A 19,699-nucleotide genomic window follows, 5' to 3' on the forward strand; every position below is an offset into this window, starting at 1 on the left:
TACCCTTGTTTGTTATGTGCAGCACTTCTAAAGACTGTTATGTTTTTGCTCATAGAGAATAAGTACTCTCAAGCCTCCCATGAAAGGGGCTTCACTGTGAAGATGTTCATATTCCAGTTCTTCACTCTCTTCTCCTCTCTCATTTACACAGCGTTCTTTCTGGGAAGGTAACTGTACGACGTACTTTGTGACTATTCCGTACTGTAATCTTTAAATAATGGTGCAGGGCTGTCACTTGTGGTTAAACAAATAACAAATCGCAGTTTTTGAATCAAAAATTATTTTTCGCATTAGCAAAAAAAAAGTGGTGGGGCAAATAAAATATAGGGAAAAAACTAATTATTAAATTACAAGCATGTTAAAGAACAAAGTTACAAATATGTAAGTAAGTTATATGTAACAATAGTATTTAGGTACAGAAATGAAAGAATTAAATTAATAAAAAATTTAATTAATGTGAAGCCAAAGAAGTGACTTTCTCTGTTGTTTGTTTAACATGAATGACACAAACATAGCAGATTTACTTGTTTATCAGGCTAGAGCCACTTTAAGACCGAATAAGCACTGATCCAATATACTGACACGTATCTGATTTCTTTCTTAACTGTTTACATTCACTTAAAGGTGGGGTGCATGATCTCTAAAAGACAACGTTGATATTTGAAATCACCTAAACAAACACGCCCCTACCCTAATACAATCTGGACCTTCTTTTGATAGACCCGCCCCACACATATGCAACCCAGGCAACGATGTTGGTTAGTAGACACGCCCCTTACTGCTGATTTGCTACAGGTGTGTTTTGGTAGTTGTCCCGACTCAAAAATCACGCACCCCGCCTTTAAGACATAACTGACATTTTTATGAGAATACTTGCCAAGACTGGTATTTCTAGATCATTTTGTTGGTATATGTTCCTGTAGCTCAACTGGCAAGCACTGTGTTAGTAGTCCAAAGGTCATGGGTTTAATTCCAAAGAGTATGCTGATAAAATGCATGTGGCATGTAGAGGTGGTTTCCCGGACAGGGATTAGCTTAAGCCAGGACTAGACCTTAGGTTAATGAGGAAATATAATAGTTTTAACAAACATCCCTTACTAAAACCATTACTTGTGTGCATTTTGAGGCAAAACAAAAGGCACTGATATTTTTTAAGATATGTCAGTGCAAGTTGTTTTCAGTTTGGACAGCTCTTTCTTTTAGTCTAGGACTAGTCTAATCCCTGTCCGGAAAACCGCCTTGTAATGTGTGAAACGGGCATTACCTTTAGTTAAATGTAAATAAATGTAATACTGAGGCATAATTGTTGTTGTAGGATTAATGGTCACCCTGGAGGATATGTAAGGATATCTGGCAGGTGGAGATTGGAGGAGGTGAGAAAGGATCATTTCCTCTTCAGGATGCAGTAAATAAACACACTATTACATTCTGTTTTGCTGATGTTTTTAAATATATATTTCACCCCTTTTTAATTTAGTGTCATCCAAGTGGCTGTCTGACAGATTTGTTCATTCAAATGTCTATTATCATGGTGCTTAAGCAGACCTTCAACAACATCTTTGAATATTCTGGCCCGTAAGTGGATATTTCTTTTTTCATCACTTGATTTGTAAAACTGCTCTCAGTCATTAAGATTGTGCTTCAAGAACTAGTTTTATATTTTACAAGACACTCAGTTGCTTGTTTTCTTTTCATAATTTGATTTTCCTGGTGGGCCAGATTTACTAACAGCTACCGCCAGCACAAACCATCATTTTGGTGTTAAATAATTCCACACATAAGAGTTTATTTGTAATGACAGAGGAACATATTATTCAAAACTATTATTTGCAAAGCCATGATATTTAAACAGTACAGCACATTAAAGCTAACGTCAGCAGCCATGGCACTGAATGACCAATCGTTATTATAATCCAAATGGGCAAACAGCCTAAATTATTATGCAAGTTGACACGAGAAACAAAAAATACAAAACTGTGTTAATTATCACCGTGACTGTAAGTGGACTTTTAAAGCTGGAATAATGAGTGGATTAAGCATTTCAATCAGCAAGAGAGAGGAATAACATGGATGGAACCTTGTTGGCATGGAGGATGTACATCACAATCAGGTACAAGAAAGGAAGAAGGCTATATACAAGGTCATTTTCATTACTTGTTTATTGCTTATTAATAGCATTTAGCTTAAAAATATTTGCCGATCGGATCCAGTCAGGTCTGTATGTGCCCTGACGGGTTCGGGTTCAGCTTTTAAATAATTGACGGGTCCACGACGGTTCCGGGTCCAACTTTCAAAATAATAGACGGGTTTGGTTCGTTCAGTGTAGCACATTTACGGGTCTCTTCGGGTTCGGGTACGAATTTTTGGACCCGTGTAGACCTCAAGTCAGTGGTGCTGAACTCAGGCATTAGGCATTAGTAGATCACCTACAGGAGCATCAGTTCTACTTATTTGCGACCCTGAATTAATTTGCGCTGCTATTAGTAGATTGCGTTGGTCATTATGGAAATCAGCTGTTGTTGTTTGTTGTTATCGTCTGTGTTATTAAATTTTTGCATTTTTAGTAAATAACCTGCAGATAGTACCACTCCCATCAACACTCTTTTGGAATTGCGCCCTTGTGCTAATTTGCCCCATTTCGTAATTCTGGCCCAAAATGTTTTAACTCAGTGAAATTAAGCTGAAAGCTTGCAGGCTGAAATAAATGTGATATATATATATATATATATATATATATATATATATATATATATATATACTGAAATAAATATAAAACCAAGTAGAAGTATTTAATTTGGTTTACTTTATGTTTAATATATGGCCCATTAAATATAGGGTCAGTCATTATGGGTTTCCTTAAAATAAAGTACCAACAGAAAATTGAAAAGTATTTGTTACTCTGTCTTAAACTTTGTATAACATGTATTTAATGTCTGTTTGTATCTTCTTTCTATAGCTGGTTTAGAGGCTGGTTAAAAAGAAAAGAAACTCAGAAGCTGAAGAGACGTTGTTTTAAATGCTATAAAAAGGAGTGTATGCATGCAGTAGTAGGATCTGAACTGTGTGACAACTGCAACCTTGAAAACCTTTACAGGAACTACGGACTCCATGAAACAGATTGTTTCAGCCTCTTTAACGAGTTCTTGGAAATGGGTAATAATCACAATTTATTTTTTCCTGTACAATAATAATTAACACAAAGATAAAAAAAATTCTATCCTCTGAATGCATATTTGCTGGGCATGCATATACAAACATTTTAAACTGACGAAAATAATTTAATTACCACACGAATTAAGTACATTTTCTCTTTCCTCCAGTACAAACATGTATCTCTGTTACATTCTTTGTGAAACTGCTAAATAAATACAAAAATGCTAACTTAAATATAAATAAACAAATACCCAAACTTGTTATGCAATGTTTACATTAACATCTTCTGAATGTGCGCAGAAAGCTTGTGAAGTCATTAACATGCTTCGAATATTTGCAAATTTAAACAAGATAAAAAGTTTCTAAAATGACACATATAAATTATAAACTTACAAGCAAAGCTTCTCCCAGGAATAAACTTAATTGAATGTTAACAGGTAAAATTCTCTGCTGCGAAATGGCTGCTGTGCTTTGTGAGCTTGAGCAATAACAAAGTTTTATCAATCTGGTTTACATTAACTTATGGCCAACAATGCCCTCCAGAGGCAAGAAAGGGGAAATGTTAGACGTGGCATAATACTCACCATCTGGTATTAACTACCACTCTCAACTAATGAAAATATATTCACAGAGTAATTTAAGACTTAAGCAAGATCACCTCTGTAAAGGTACATTCACATTATAAGAAACGACCAGAAACAGATGAAGTGAGAAAGGGGAATTGCATTTATATAACGCTTTCACAGACCCATGGCCGTCCAAAGCGCTTTACCAGTATTTGACCCACATTCACCCACTCATTCATACTCCGACGGCGGTGTCAGCCATGCAAGGCACCATCCAGCTTGTCAGGAGCCACTGGGGTTAGATGTCCTGCTCAAGGACACTTCAACACTTGGCTAGGTAGAGCTGGGGATTGAACCACCAACCGTACGATTTGTAGACAACCTACATGAACCACTGAGCCACTGCCGCTTAATAGGTTGCAATAACCTTTTTGCAGTACGACTGCTAGTGATTTTCAGTTCCAGTTTTCTGACTCTGCAGTCCGAGTAGACACAATATGTGTCTAGGAAAGAGAGCCCTGGTAAGTAGCCTTCAAGCTTTGCTGACTTCACCTGCTTGAGCAGATCTCTGAGTTCTCTTAATTTTTGGGGTTCGTTGTTGCTGATTTTATGGAAACAGTCCAGCTTATCAAAAAGCATATTCTAAATTATCTCCGCACTCCCAAATCTTTGCTCAAGACATGGCCATGCCATTCTACAGCCAGCTGTTGGATCAGCAACATGAACACTTTTTTTTCTTGTCCTAAAGACTTTTGTCCTAGTGAACCTTGTCAGAAGATCAAGCTCCTCTCTAGGGGTAAGTGAAATCCTTCTAGAGGGGGGGGGGGGGGTGGGCATGGAGGGCCACTGTCCTGCAAAGTTTAGCTTCAACCCTAATCGAACACATCTAAAAAATCTATTCAAAGACTGAATGATAACTTGGAAATGGGATTTAGGTGTGTTTGATTAGGGTTGGAACTTAACTTTGCAGGACATGCCCACCCCTGTTCTAGAGCATTAATGATGGATGATTTCCAGTCAAGGTCATTTTCTGGCCGATCATCGACGCAAGACCAGGGAAACGGGCGTCTTTGAACCTCTCTCACTGTACGACATAGGACCACCGATGAAGAGCCACGATAACAGAAATCGCGGCGATTGTTTCACGATGGCAATCTTTCGTCAGGGACAGCCAATAATCGTGCAGTGTACCCCGGGCTTTAGACCCTTTGTGCATGTTGAATGTGGCCTTTGGAATATACAGTCCTTTGGTGAGTTTCTGGATTTCCTGTTCTAGGGAAGTAGGGGGAGAGAGGGGCAGGGATATGGCCACGGATTTGCAATCTGCATTAAGATGTGATATTTAAAAATGTTGCTCGTTGGGAAGCCCACAGTATTGTATGCTCTTACATAGAGCGTTCCTCTTTGGTCTCGGCACCCATGCTGTTTTATTAGGGAGAGGTACCCTTTGGTCAGGTGCTGGTATGGGTCTTACACAATTATGGGGTACTAAGTGTAAATTAAAGCTCCACTGTGTAAGATCTACTCCCATCTAGCGGTGAAAGTCTATATGACAACCAACTGAATATTACTTTCTAGCCCCCACCATTTGGAATGCGTTTTAACTCGTACGGTGGCCCGGCCCTGTCATGCCAAGGTAAACATGGCTTCTAGTAGCTACAAAGCAAAAGCAATGAAAAAAATTAACAATTTGCAATGTCCTTTGCTGGGATCCATCAAAGCACACAGATTTATGTTTAACATGGAAAAAGTCTGATTGTCATGATATGTCCACTTAAAATCACATACAAAAAGCAACCATAAACGTAGCTTAGACACTCCTTTTTCATCGACGCGAGGAAAAATATCACAGGGGCTGTTAAACTTGGTATTAAGATGTGTTTTCGTCGATTGGATCACAAGTGGACGAGAGAGACACATCACGTTTACACTTGGTGTTTTAATTCGTCTCTTTTTGTCCATTTTCAACCGCTTCTCTCCAGAATACTGAGGAGATGGTCTGTGGACGAGTCCCTCTCCTGTCATTTAATCATGAGCTGGATTAATGACGGGTTTAAATGGACGCGAAATAATATTATGTCAGAGTCCAATGCTTATGTTTTAAGTAAACATGTCACATGTCCGTGTATATGTAAGAGCTTTCTCTGATATTAGTGAAATAAGATCGCTCAACTTTCACACGCTTGTAAAATGAAACGAAAGATGCGCAGATCAGCAGCGTTTTATCAATGAAAGGCTAAAAATAGGGCTGTCACTGTGTGTTTGTGCTAGAGGTCAGAAAAGATGAAAAACATTTATCTCAGTACCTCAGATTACATAAATGGGCGGAGAGATGGCGTGTGGCTGTTCGAACACATTAAACCACATGCATGTTTACACTAACTGCATAACCATGCTATAGTTAGCTAAGGAACTATAAAACTTCAAGTTTACAACATGGACTGTATAGATGTAAACGAATATGCTGAATTACCTGTGGAGAATATAGAAAGTGCAACTTCAGTGTCCCTTGAGCCCCATCTTGGAAAACTAACTCCAATAGTGACTTTGGTCTTGATGTTTTTCCTGTCACGTTGTCGTTTAAAATCCCCGTTTCGCTTCCTTGGCGACTTGTTTTAATGTCCTCGAGTATATGTCTTCAACAGGCTTTCAAATCAAAGCATTAGATTGCAGGTTCATCACGGTGTGCGGTTGTTGTAAAATCCGAAGGATTCAGCTACGCAGGTCGCAGGCTGCATACGTCATCAAGCCTTGTTTATTTAAATTAACTGAGCATGACATTCACAAGTCATAATCATATTACATTAATTTACAATTAACTAAGAATAATTGTCAGCTTTATAATTGTTAATATTCTGAAATAAGACCGTCTTGATGACGTATACCGCCTACACATGCAACCTCGGGAGGCTTCAGCTAGCGACCAGCGTGAGTGTAGTCTGAAAGCGCGAAAGGCTAAGCTTGAATATCAGGAATGTCCCTCGTCGGCGAATGTATTTTAAAGATGGAGGCACAACATGGATTCAGCCAGAGAGCGATTCGACGGAATGCATTTTAAATAGCAGATTCTACACTTACGAGAATACTTTGATTAGTGGGGTGGAAGTAATTACACATGAATGAGTACATACTTTTGAAAGAAAACATGGGTTTTTGCTAAGAATTAACTCAAGAAAGTACACAGTGGAGCTTTAATGAGAATAAAAAATTATTTAAACGATTGTACAGTAGTATCAGGATGCAACATCACAAAACATTAAAAACAGTGAAGGGGGTTTAAATACTTTCAGAATGTACTGTTAAATATTCAGCCAAAGCCAATATACAATCTATATATAATAACACCTGTTGGAACTTGCATTTAGTTACTGTTTTAGTATACTATTGCTCATATTTTGGGTATTTGGCTATTTTAAAGCACACTCTCTTTGTACTCCCAGACCTTAGTAAATGTGCAAAAACATTAATAATTTTTTTTTACAGGCAAGACACTTAAATCTAATTGTGGACTGGATTTTCTAAAGAGTTTCTTCTTTATATCTCCCTAGTCATACAGTTTAGTTTCACCACTATATTTGTGGCAGCATTTCCTTTGGCTCCATTGTTGGCACTTCTAAATAACATCATTGAGATTCGACTGGATGCTATTAAGATGGTCAGTCTTGAACGCAGACTAGTGCCAACAAAGGCAAATGATATTGGTAAGGTTGACACCATGTATATTTATATTTATAGCTAATATTTGATCAAAGGGAGAGCACAGGTGCATTCACTGCTTAACACAGTCATATCTGTACTCATTTCAGGTGTCTGGACAGATGTGCTTGAGGCCATTGGTGTTCTTGCCGTCATTGCTAATGGACTGGTCATTGGTATATCTTCAGATTTTATTCCACGCCTGGTTTACCAGTACTACTACGGGCCTTGTGCCATCAGCAATACTACAGGCATTGAGTAAGTAGTATTTGGTGTTTTTTCCACCTGCATCAACAAAAATTTCAACAACAGCAGTGTGTCTTTCAATTTTTTGTCTTTTTCTTAGCTGCATGGTTGGATACATAAACAACACACTGTCCACAGCCAGTATAAAAGATGAGAGTGTCCGTAAAGATTTCTTATTTAATCAGATGATCACTAACAGCGGCAAAATTGTCACACACTGCAGGTAACTTGATATTTTTGTTTTCTGTTATTATTTTAGGTTTTAAGATTAGATGGTGACTTTCCTAGCATAATGCTGTAGCTTTTTGGAACAAAATAAGGAACAACAGCAAAAAAGACAGCAAAATATTGCTGGTAACCCCTCGTGTCAAATAAAAGTTTTAGTTACCCCTGCTGAAAAAAACAGCATACAAGCAAGACCAGCATTTGTTGTGTTTTGGTGCTGGTTTGCTAGTGAACGCCAGCTAAACCAGCATCAGCACCAGCTAAACCAGCACCAAACCAGCATTAGCACTAGCATCACATGCTGGTCATACCAGCCAGACCAGCATATGTTGTGTTTTGGTGCTGGTATGCTGGTGACCACCAGCTAAACCAGCATCAAACCAGCATAGACCAGCAGAATTCCCATGCTGGTCCATGCTGGTTTGATGATGTTTTTTTTCAGCAGGGACGTCTATAACCTCTGTTCCCTCAGATAAGGAACTCAACACTGCGTCATGAAATGACACTATGGGGAATACGATCAGTGTGCACGCATCTGAATAATGTGTTGAACTATTGTTTATAGCGCCGGAAGATGATGTCACGCATGACGGCAGAGCCGGAAGGTATAAATATAGAGGTCAAACAAAGCATACTAGCTTCTAATAAAGCAAGTGCCACTGATATAAGGAGTTATGGCAATGAGATGCAGTGTCTTGTTCCCTATCTCTGTGAGACGTAACCTAATAAAACTCCCTCTAAAACAACAGTTAGATCCCAACCAGAACCCTAACCTGAGTAGTTTCTGCTGTATGACCTCATTATCTCAAATGACTAGGCAACCTATCCAAATGTCATTAACATGTACAAACAATGACAAACAAAGAATAACGTTTTATCAGATTTAAAACTTCCTCCAGTTAAACAAAGACAAAACCGAAGTCATTGTATTTGGAAATAAAGATGAAACTCTCAAAGTTAACACATACCTTGACTCTAGGGGTCTAAAGACACAAAATAAAGTCAGAAATCTTGGTGTAATTTTAGAGTCTGACCTTAATTTCAGTAGTCACGTGAAAGCGATAAGCAAATCAGCTTACTACCATCTCAGAAATATTGCCAGAATTAGATGTTTTGTCTCAAGACAGGACTTAGAGAAACTTGTTCATGCTTTCATCACCAGCAGGGTGGATTACTGCAATGGACTCCTTACTGGGATCCCCAAAAAGACCATTAGACAGCTGCAGCTCATACAGAACGCTGCTGCCAGAATTCTGACCAGAACCAAAAAATCTGAGCACATCACTCCAGTCCTCAGGTCCTTACACTGGCTTCCTGTTACATTTAGAATAGACTTTAAAGTATTGTTACTCGTTTATAAATCACTTCATGGCTTAGGACCCAAATACATGACAAATATGCTAACTGAATATAACCCTAACAGATTACTCAGATCATTAGGATCAGGTCAGTTAGAAATACCAAGGGTTCACTCAAAACAAGGTGCGTCAGCATTTAGCTTTTATGCCACCTCTAGCTGGAATCAACTTCCAGAAGAGATCAGATGTGCTTCAACAGTAAACACTTTTAAATCTAGATTAAAAACACATCTGTTTAACTCTGCATTTACTGAATGAGCACTGTGCTGCTTCACACTGACTGCACCTTTAACTCAAGTCACTTTACTCCTGTTTTATTCTTTTTAACATTTTAAACTGTTTTATTAAAATCACATTTATTTTCTTTAATTGTTATTTTAAATTCTCATGTAACTTTGTCTTTATTGTGATCTTATCGTGTAAATCTTATTTTACAATTTCTTTTTCTTTTTTATATATTGTTTTCTCATTTCTGTGTAAAGCACTTTGAATGACCTCTGTGTATGAAATGTGCTATACAAATAAACTTGCCTTGCCTTGCCTTGCCTTGCCTAAAGACTTAACTGCGTGTTTGTATGATAAACATTACACGTGATGAAGATCTTCAGTTATGTCTGGACAGTGAGGAAGAGTTTATCTTTACCTCAGAAAAGAATAGGAACTCAATGTGCATTTTGAAGAGCGACTGCATCCAGTGGAGGATATGGTTACTGACAAGTAAGTAATTTACTCACATTTATGCTCACATTTATTGCTGTCTTTGAGGGCAGCTTTTAGTTAGTTGACTTTTAAATGTTGTACTGCAGTATATTTTAACTGTGTGCTGTAATAATTCCAAGATTACATTGCGCTATTGTTTACATGCAAGTGACATGACACTGTGCATGACCTGTTTTTAAACAGTTTATTTGCACTTACGCTCTTACAGAAACACATTTATTCATACATTATTAAGAACACAAGTTAGACAGACCATTGATGGTCATCTGAAAACGTCTCGGTTATGTATGTAACCCTTGTTCCCTGAAGGAAGGGAACGGAGACGTCACGTCATGACCGACAAGTTGGGAACCGCTTCGCGGTAATCTATCTGCTTCGAGAAACTATTTAAAACGCCAATGAACTTGGCATGCAGATATTTGCATCTGCTGGCGTCGCCCCGTGGCTCGGGTATTTAACGAGAGGCAGGTGCAGTAATCAAATCAGCTTATTTTCGCTGAGAAAGCCGAGCAACAGTGCCCGGCCGGTATCAGCAATGGAACAGCAAACTGTGGCGACGGGACGTGACATCGCCGTCCCCTGACATTGGCAATGTATTTGAATGGTCTTTCTGACAGAAACCATGTAAGTGCCCTTACTTCAGGGAACGAGAGTTACATACGTAACCGAGACGTTCCCTTTCAGTCGGTCACTACCACGTCATGTTGTGACCGACGAATTGGAAATCCCTACCAAAACGTCACTGAAGCTGACCCTTCCAGTGCCTGCAAAAAACCTTTGGACTTACATGTTAAGAGACAGAACCTGGGCTTTACTGCAGAGAGGCCTGACACTAATAGTTCCTTAACCCACAATAGTGACTAGCAAAATTGGGAAGCGAATCCTGCCTGGGCGGAGCCAGGAAACGCTGCAGAGCCAACCCTAGAAAGATAACACTGGGTGGCCCTGACGGCCCATAGGTCAATCGTAAAACTCTAAATATAAACATAGAGAGACGCAGAACGAGCTCTCCCAAGGGAATAACATGGTAGATTAGCTCCACGGAAAATACACGCATAGGGAACCTCAAGGGCGCGCTATACGGGGGCCTAGCCAAACACAGATTTTAGAAGGGATTCCCTTCGGTGTTCTCACTGGTTTGAAGAAAGAACCCGAGAGGATACCTGCTTGATAAGAATGCTATAGAATCTAGTGAACGTATTTGGTGTCGGCCAACCAGCAGCTCTATAAATGTCTGTTAGCGAGGAACCACGAGCCAATGCCCAAGATGATGCCACACTTCTCGTAGAATGTGCACGCAGATTAAACGGGCAAGGAACACCCTGCTTTTCATAAGCAAGGGTAATAGTGTCCACCATCTAATGGGAAATCCTCTGCTTGGTGACAGCTTTCCCTTTCTGCTGACCACCGTAACAGACAAAGAGCTGCTCTTAAGTTCGATCTACATACACACGTAGTGCACAAACAGGACATAACAAAGCTTGGGTCTGCCTCCTCCAAGTTCACCACCTGATCTTTAAACGGAGTGGTAAGAACTTAAGGTACGTACCTGGACCTTGGTCTCAGAGTTACGCTGGATTCAGCAGGTCCAAACTGAAGGCAAGAATCGTTGACAGAAAATGCATGAAGGTCCCCTATCCTTTTGACAAAAGCCAATGCGAGAAGAGTTTTCATCATAAGAAAGAGAAAGAGGCTCAAATGGGGCATCCTGTAAGGCTTTCAGCACCACGGACAGGTCCCAAGGAGGAATAGAGGGAGGGTGCGAAGGATTCAGCCTTCCAGCACCTCTTAAAAACTTAATGACCAGATCGTGCTGACCCACTGATCTACCGTCTATCGGCATGTGGTGAGCAAATATTGCCACAATATCTACTTTAATAGTAGAGGGTGACAGCCTTTTCTCTAGACGGTGCTGGAGATATAACAACACGACTCTGATGGGGCATTCTCGAGGGTCTTCTCGTTGAGAAGTACACCAGTCAACAAACAGGTTCCATTTAAGGGCGTAAGCCTGTTTTGTAGATGGCGCTCATGCAGCAAAAATAGTGTTAGATACCGCTTGCAGTAAATCACTTAGAACCTCCTCGTCCCGTCCAGTGACCATACGTGGAGGTTCCAGAGATCAGAACGAGGGTGCCATAATGTGCCCCCTTCTTGAGAAAGAAGGTCCTTCCTCAGGAGAATCTTCCAGGGAGGGGCTGTCGCGAGGAGCATGAGTTCTGGAAACCAATTCCTGGTTGTCCAGTACGGTGCAACTAACAGAATGCTCTCCTCTTCCTCCCTGACTTTGCACAACGTCTGTGCGATAAGGCTCACTGGGGGGAACGTGTATTTGCGCATCCCCTGTGGCCATCTGTGCGCCAATGCATCCACACCAAGAGTTCAGACCGCCTTGGGGATTGATATACGCAACAGTCGCAATTATTGTCAGTTGCAAACTAATACATCTTTGCCCTGGAGCTCATTGCTGAAGCGGACGAGAGCAAGGAATACAGCCCACAACTCGAGGCAGTTTATGTGCCAGTTCAACTGGGGTGATGTCCAAACCCCCGAGGCTGCAAGCCCGTCATATGTGGCCCCCCACCCCGTGTTGGAGGCATCCGTGCTTACAATGGGATGCCTGGAGACCTGTCTCAGTGGAACACCTGCCCTGAGAAATAACGGGTCTAACGACGGGGCGAATTTGAGATGGCAGGATGGAGTAATTAATATCTGGTGCGAGCCGGTGAGCCACGCTCTCCTCTGGACTCGGTCGTGAAGCCAAGGCTGAAGCGGTCTCTTATGGAGCAGCCCAGTTGACCTGAAGACCGAGACAGGCGAGGTGTTGAAGCACACGATCTATGTGAGTACGTGTGCTTGAGGTTCCCTACGGAGTATGTGCCCATCTGAATCTTTCACCGTAGGGAAGCGAATGCCCGCAAATTTGGGTGAGCACCGGGCGAACTGAATCGCATAACCGAGATGGATCGTGAGTAAAAGCCAGTAGACGGGCTGGGAAGCTCTTCCCATGCCCGTAGACACCGGACGAGAGGAATTAACGGCTTGACCTTTCCTTTTCTTCCTTTTGTGTGTGCTGAGCAGTGTGCTGACGACCGGTTCCTCTTCTTTGTGAAGAAGGGGCCCAGGGAGGAACGGGGGCGGCTGCCGCAGGGCGCCATCTGCGAGAGGCAGACTGAGGGGCCGGTGCCGATGGACCAGGTGTAGCTTTGCTGCGACGCGGCATGATGTGAGCAATGGCCTTAGTCTGCTCTTTTGAGCGGCCAAGAAACTGCTGAGCAAAGGTCTCGACGGTCTCGCCGAAGAGGCCGGCCTGGGACACCGGAGCATTGAGAAGTTTCACCTTGTCCTGCTCCAGCATGTCGGTCAGACACAGCCACAGATGGCGCTCTTGGACTACCAGAGTGGACATCGCACGTCCAACGGCGCGTGTGGTAACCTTGGTCGCTCGTAGCGCTAGGTCCGAAGCCGCACGTAATTCTTGAAAGGCTGCCGAATCGTGACCTCCCTCGTGCAGGTTCTCAGTGCCTGAAGCAAGGCCATAGCGTGCAGGACAGAAGCAGCCGCCCCACAGGCTCTGTAAGCACACTCCGTTAGAGACGAAGAGTGTCTACAGGCTCGTGAGGGAAGGGTTTGTCGGTCCCTCCAGGTGGCAGCCACACCGGCCGGACACAGCTGCATCGCAACCGGCCACTCCACAGTCAGGATGCCGAAGTAGCCCTTAGCCGCCACACCGTCGAGGGAGGTGAGGGGTGATGGCTGAAATGGTGGAGTCTGGGATGTGAATGGAGTTTTCCACTACCTGGTCAACTCATCGTGCAGCTCGGGGAAGAAGGGGACTGGAGGTTGCGAATGCTCTGTTTTGGCGGACCCAAAATACCAGTCATCCAAACGAGATGGCTCGAGAGGTGGAGGAGGTGTCCAATCGCTCCGCAACTTTTCCGGAAGGTGTAAGAGGATACGAGTCGACATCCGAGACAGACAGGCCCCCCTCCGATGCTATGGCAGATGACAGGTCCTTGGGAGGACCGGCAGATTCAGAGAGTGATGTAGAATACGCACTCCCTATCTCCATTGGCAACTCAGGATGCGGATCAGGGCGCTGAGAGCTACTAGTTGAGCTAGCAGACTTAATTAGCACTGTTAAGTACAGGTCGTCCTCTCGGAGCTTAACAGCCACTTTCTTTGCGGCGGTGGGCAACGGAGGCTGGCGAGCATCCCGGAGAAATGCCACCTGGCTGCACAGATCCACAAGAGACATGTTCTCGCAGATGGAACATGATCCCACACGAAACGCTGCCTTGGCATGGTTCAAGCCCAAGCACGAGACACAGCGATCGTGACCGTTACGAGGGTTAATGTATTTGCTGCATCCAGATCAGGGAACCGACTGAAAGGGAACTGCTTTTTATATAACTAATCACTGCAGATGTTCATCTCAGGAGATGTTCTGAATTGTATTTATGTTCATCTGAATTTAGTGTTATCAGTGATTATTTGCCAATCAGTTATGTATGTAGGGTTATGTTGTACTTCTGTGGACAATATATGTTAATAGCTGTTTATAACTTTCTTACAGGTCTGCATCCCTCTCAGCTTTTACAGTACTACACTGTACACAGCAGAAAACCATGAAGTGTAAAGACATACCTACACGCTTTGTACATTAAAAGTTATATGGTAACATGAATCACATGAAGTTTATGTAACATTTAACAGCACATTGCAGAGCTCTGTTGTGTATCAGTTTCTTCGCATTGCATAGATAAAGACTTTGGAAATGTCAGACATGTGATGTTCACTTGTATCTTTAGTAACTGTTTTCCAAACTGAAAGTTGTCTGATAAACTGCTTGTGTACAAAATGTACATTTGATATTATTATTTAGATTTTGCTGTTATTTTACACTATTTTGTTATTAAACTACAAGCAAAACATTTTTTCTTTAAGTCTCCCCCAATATATTCTTCTTGCACAACATTCCTCATTGAGCCAATAGGGGGTTGGGTATTTATGTTTTCAGGTGTGAATCTCATCAATATTTCTAACCATTGACACTCCCCTACTGCATATTGCCTTTACACAACAAAAAGTATCTTACAAATATTAAATCAATATATTGTTTTTGGATGAGTGGATAAAATGGTTTTAAGGGTTTTTTTGCAGCAATTTCTCAACTCTACAAGATCCAGTACATTTATTTTGTGATCAAATGTTTAGTATGTGTTCTTGGCCTATTACACTTCTAAAAACAATGTCATTTTTGTCTATTTGGTGTAATTCAATGTGTCCACATGGTTTATGGTTCAAAAAACAAATTTTCTATAAACCATACATTATTATACCATACATTAAGTATGTTGTGATTGGCCTGAATACCTCTATCGTCAGCTGGAAATGTGGCAAGATTAGCTCCCAGTGCAATATTAACAGGAGTTAATATAACAACAAGCACTACTCTGTACTGCACAACACTTGCGTTTGAATCATGGTTTGAATAGTCATTAGTTAATCCTTTAAATATGAAAATATACCTTACAGGCTGTATGTCAGAAGCGGGTGGAATTATGATAATGACCAAAATGTCCACGTCAACAGGCCAAGGAAGTAAACTGTCCCCTATAATCCTTGTGTCGTTGTAGTCCAAGAAAAGATATGTCAGTTGGAAATGCTAACATGCCTTGGAATTTGTACCTTTGCATATCCTCAATGTACTATATTGTGAGACCCTGGTTCAATAACTGATCCCCTTCAGCGGCCAGACTCATAATTTCCAAATTTCTGGATGGGGGTGAAATATGACCCCTTCCCAGCTTGTGTTAGAAGGTCCCTCCTTAGAGGAATCTCCCAAGGCTGAACTGCCAACAGGGCTCGGAGGTCCGAAAGCCATACTTAGGCTGGCCAAAACGGGGCTATCAGTAGGAGAGATATCCCTTCTTATCTTACCCTCTCTAGAACTCACAGGAGCAGAGTGACTGTGGGAAATGCATACAGATGTCGCCTCGGCCATGTCTGTACCATGGCGTCCAGATCGAGCAGGGCTAGATGTGTCAGAGAAAACCATAGAGGACAATGGATGGTCTCTCCAGATGCAAATAGGTCGACTTTCGCTCAACCGTATCTCACCCATATCTGCTCCACCACCTTGGGGTCAAGTCTCCAGTCCCCTGGCCTCAGCTGCTGCCTTGATAGAATGTCAGCTCCCACGTTCTGGGCTCCAGGAATATATATCACTCTGAGCAATAACATTTTCACTTGGGTCCAAAGGAGAATCTGATGCACAGTCTGCATAAAGGGCATGATGGTATCTGAGGACTGGGAGGAAGTGTTTCAGTTCCCGAAACACGGCTAACATCTCTAGGTAATTTATATGCCAAAGGAGATGATGCTCTACCGACAGCCCCCTGATTTGGGAGCCATCCACTACCGCTCCCCAATTTCTAATCTGGTGGATGTTCCACTAGTGTCTGTGCAGGCGGCTGGTATCCAAAGGTTTCAAGTCCAGTAGTCACAGAGGTTTCAGAGCTATGTCTAATGATGGTTATGCTTCCTGTGGCAACAGCTCTGTGTTGTGGGTGGTCAGCTCTCTGTTCCTTACTTCCCTCAGAGATTGCATTAGCCCATAAACCTAAGTCTCCTGAGCCAAGATGGCTGCCACCATGCCACAACCCATAGCCAAAATGGTCGCCCCCAATGAGGCCGAGTGCACCAAGGACGCCGCCAACAAGGTCAAGTGCACCGAAAATTACAGCAGTCTGTTTTATTTATTTTTTTGCCCTACCAAGATCCATGTCATGACCACAGAGACTTGTAAATAATGTGCTTCCCTTACACCGGAAGGTGTTTCTAGAGGAGGGGTACTGTAATGAATGTGAGTGTTTCGATTCATCCCACCACCAGGGGACACCCTCTCCCAATCAGGACTATGGACACTATTCTCTCACTCTACATCCTACTTCCTGTTGTATATTTAAGCCATCCCATTACCATTTTCATGTTGTCAAGTATTGTCATTTTATCTGCATACCGAGCATACCCAAAGGCATTGTTCATGTTTCTTGTTCCATGTTATACCTGTTTTCTAGATTACTGATTATTGGATTAGCCTACCATTTTGCTTGTTTGCCTGTTTGGACTGTGTCTTTGGTTTTGGATTACTGCCTGTTTTATTGACAACTCTCTGCCTGCTGTTCTCGATTTGTCTGCCCTGTTTGTTTTAAATAAACTTCTGCAATTGCAATCCATTCCATGTCTCGCTTGTTATGTCTCATATCATGTTACAAACAATCCATTCCATGTCTCGCTTGTTACATGGTGCACTGTACCACTGCACCATGTAACAAACAATCAAAAGTCTGGCTAGTGACTAAGAGTAGTCCATCACACCAACCAATATTCCCTGAAACTTAATAAAAATGATTGCCCTTTAAAATTGGTATATGAATCCCTTGGCTCTGCACTCTGTAGTGTGTAATATATTTATTCACTCTTTTCTCTTCAGCTATAGAGACTATAGAAGTAACGAAGACTACAGTTTAACAAATCAGTTTTGGGTTATTCTGGCGGCACGATTAGTCTTCATCATTTTGTTTGAGGTAAGTCAATATATACAAGAGAACAAATTAGATTTACAATGCATTTATTATAGGATTTTAGTGATTTATATCTCTCTTTCTCTCTCTTTCTTACTGAGCAGCATGTTGTGGTGATCTTTAAGTGTGTAGCAAGCTGGTTTGTCCCAAACCCACCACTGGATGTGAGAAATGAAAGACGCTATGATAAACTCAAACGGTTGAAGGAAGAACTGAGGTCAGTATCAAGTGCTACTGAAACAGGAAATGCACAGTGAACATATTTTAAAATTATAATTGTTGTTAAGAGAATAATAACGAAATTTAAAAAAGCAACATGCTTATTTAGGTGTATGAGGCTATTATTGTTATTGTTTCAGTCATCATGTTTTTCTAAATCTATATGAATTTTCTTTCATGAAAATGTGTTTTTCATATAATGAATGTGATTTGGGACTGTTATGGTCAAGCTCCCAAAATCAATATATTAAAACTTCAGTATTTCTACTCTTATTTTCTGTTGAGGAAAATCATACAGATGTGGACTGAGTGTGAGGGTTTGGGGGTGTTCGGTAAAGTAAACTTTTCCTTTATGTTTGTTCTGATATCTGTTTTCATCTTATTTTCAGAGCACAAAGGTCACACCAGGACACTTTCACCAAACAAAATGAACATGATAATGATATAAGAACATTTAAACAGAGAAAAACGAACAAGCTCAATAGTATGTGAGCCACACCTTAAAGGGATGTTTCACCCCCAAAATGATAATCTGTGTCGTTCTAAACCTTGACTTGTTTTCAGAACACATTTTTTGGAGATGTTTTTGATGACAACCGGAAGGCTTCTATTTGTCCCATTTTTCAATAATAATATTATAAAGCGATGAGAACACTTTTGTGCGCAAAGAATACAAAAAGAATGATTATTCAACAACTGGTTTGATTTAGTGCGCGTTCATGAGCAAACTACAGCGCATGCTGCTGACGTCACCTGTTGACGTATTTTTCAGTGTACAGACACAGAATATGCTGGCAAGTTGTTTGTGCATTTAAACTTGAAAAAACAAAAACATTGGCAACTACGACTGCAGACCTCAGATGACCCTGGGATATATCTGCTGGGATGCCCGGAGTGGCCAGTTGGTGGATGGCCAGTGCACAACCAGGTCTGGAACCTCTGGATCTGGACTGACCTAACCCACATACCTAACCTCAATGTTAATAAAATCTTAAATCAGTGGTTTTTAAAGTACAACCCTACCTATCCTAAACCTAAACCCAACTTTTCTTCCCATTTATTTAAGGACCGTCATGCCTACCCCTGCTCTAACCTAACCCTAACTTTCTAAAAATCCTAACCCTAATGGACTCAAAACTTTCACCAACATGTTTGGTGCCCTCAAAATAGTATGCATAGATGTAAATTTTGTATTTAAAAAAGCCTCAAGTCTCTACTATAAATAAAGATATAGAGAAAAAACTACTCAAGGTGGACAAGGTTTTGGTCGAGTTTTACCCCTAAAGCTTCATCATTTCTTCCCCTATTTAGTGCCCTTGTGTTTGCTGTCCTGTGCTGATTTGTTTTGTCTCCATGGTCTGTCATGTCATCATGTTTTCTGTTATGCTGAGTTTGTTTGTTATTTTGCCCCCTCTTGAGCTTTCATGTTTTTGTCAATAAAGTTTTGTTTAAAAAAACATCTGCAAATGGGTTCTAAGCCTCGTGATTCATGACACTAATTCATTTAAAACCCACATTAAACATTCAACAATCATTGTATGGTATCATTTTATTGTCGTTTAACATGTATGAAATACCTATGAATGAGACTAATGCCGAGTTCAGACTGCACGATTTTAGCCCTGATTTTGACTCGCCGACAGGTTTTGAGAAATCGCCGACAAATGCCCGAAATCACAGGCAAATCAAAGCTTGTGCACGCGAGTGACAATCACACAGTGTGAATGATAAAAGACGCGTTCTGAGAGAATCGTCGACGAGTCGCCGACACCCGTGAGATAATTGACATGCTAAATATCTGGACCGGTCGGCGATTCAAAATCATTCCGTGTGAAATGTGTTTTGACTGACAATAACATTGGCGATGACCTACAGCCAATGAGAAAGCAACATACAGGGCAGCTGGAAGTTCGGGGAGGAGTCTCTC

General features: G+C 41.4%; 1 protein-coding gene across 2 annotated transcripts in view; it reads left to right on the forward strand.

Annotated features, from left to right (window-relative positions):
• LOC135780886 (anoctamin-9) overlaps window positions 1-19,231 on the forward strand; it is a 44,938-nt gene extending 25,707 nt beyond the window's left edge. The window contains exons 15-24 of one of the 2 annotated variants that reach the window (XM_065291180.2): window positions 56-167; window positions 1,316-1,373; window positions 1,478-1,575; window positions 2,957-3,153; window positions 7,268-7,420; window positions 7,526-7,673; window positions 7,762-7,884; window positions 17,463-17,556; window positions 17,658-17,770; window positions 18,162-19,231. In XM_065291180.2, coding sequence (XP_065147252.1) covers window positions 56-167; window positions 1,316-1,373; window positions 1,478-1,575; window positions 2,957-3,153; window positions 7,268-7,420; window positions 7,526-7,673; window positions 7,762-7,884; window positions 17,463-17,556; window positions 17,658-17,770; window positions 18,162-18,264 — 1,199 coding nt within the window. In that variant the 3' untranslated portion in view covers window positions 18,265-19,231. The other variant, XM_073813269.1, reaches the window with a different exon arrangement.
• Window positions 19,232-19,699: the final 468 nt, after the last annotated feature.

Source organism: Paramisgurnus dabryanus, chromosome 23, assembly GCF_030506205.2.
Source record: "Paramisgurnus dabryanus chromosome 23, PD_genome_1.1, whole genome shotgun sequence".
Taxonomy (NCBI): Eukaryota; Metazoa; Chordata; class Actinopteri; order Cypriniformes; family Cobitidae; genus Paramisgurnus; species Paramisgurnus dabryanus.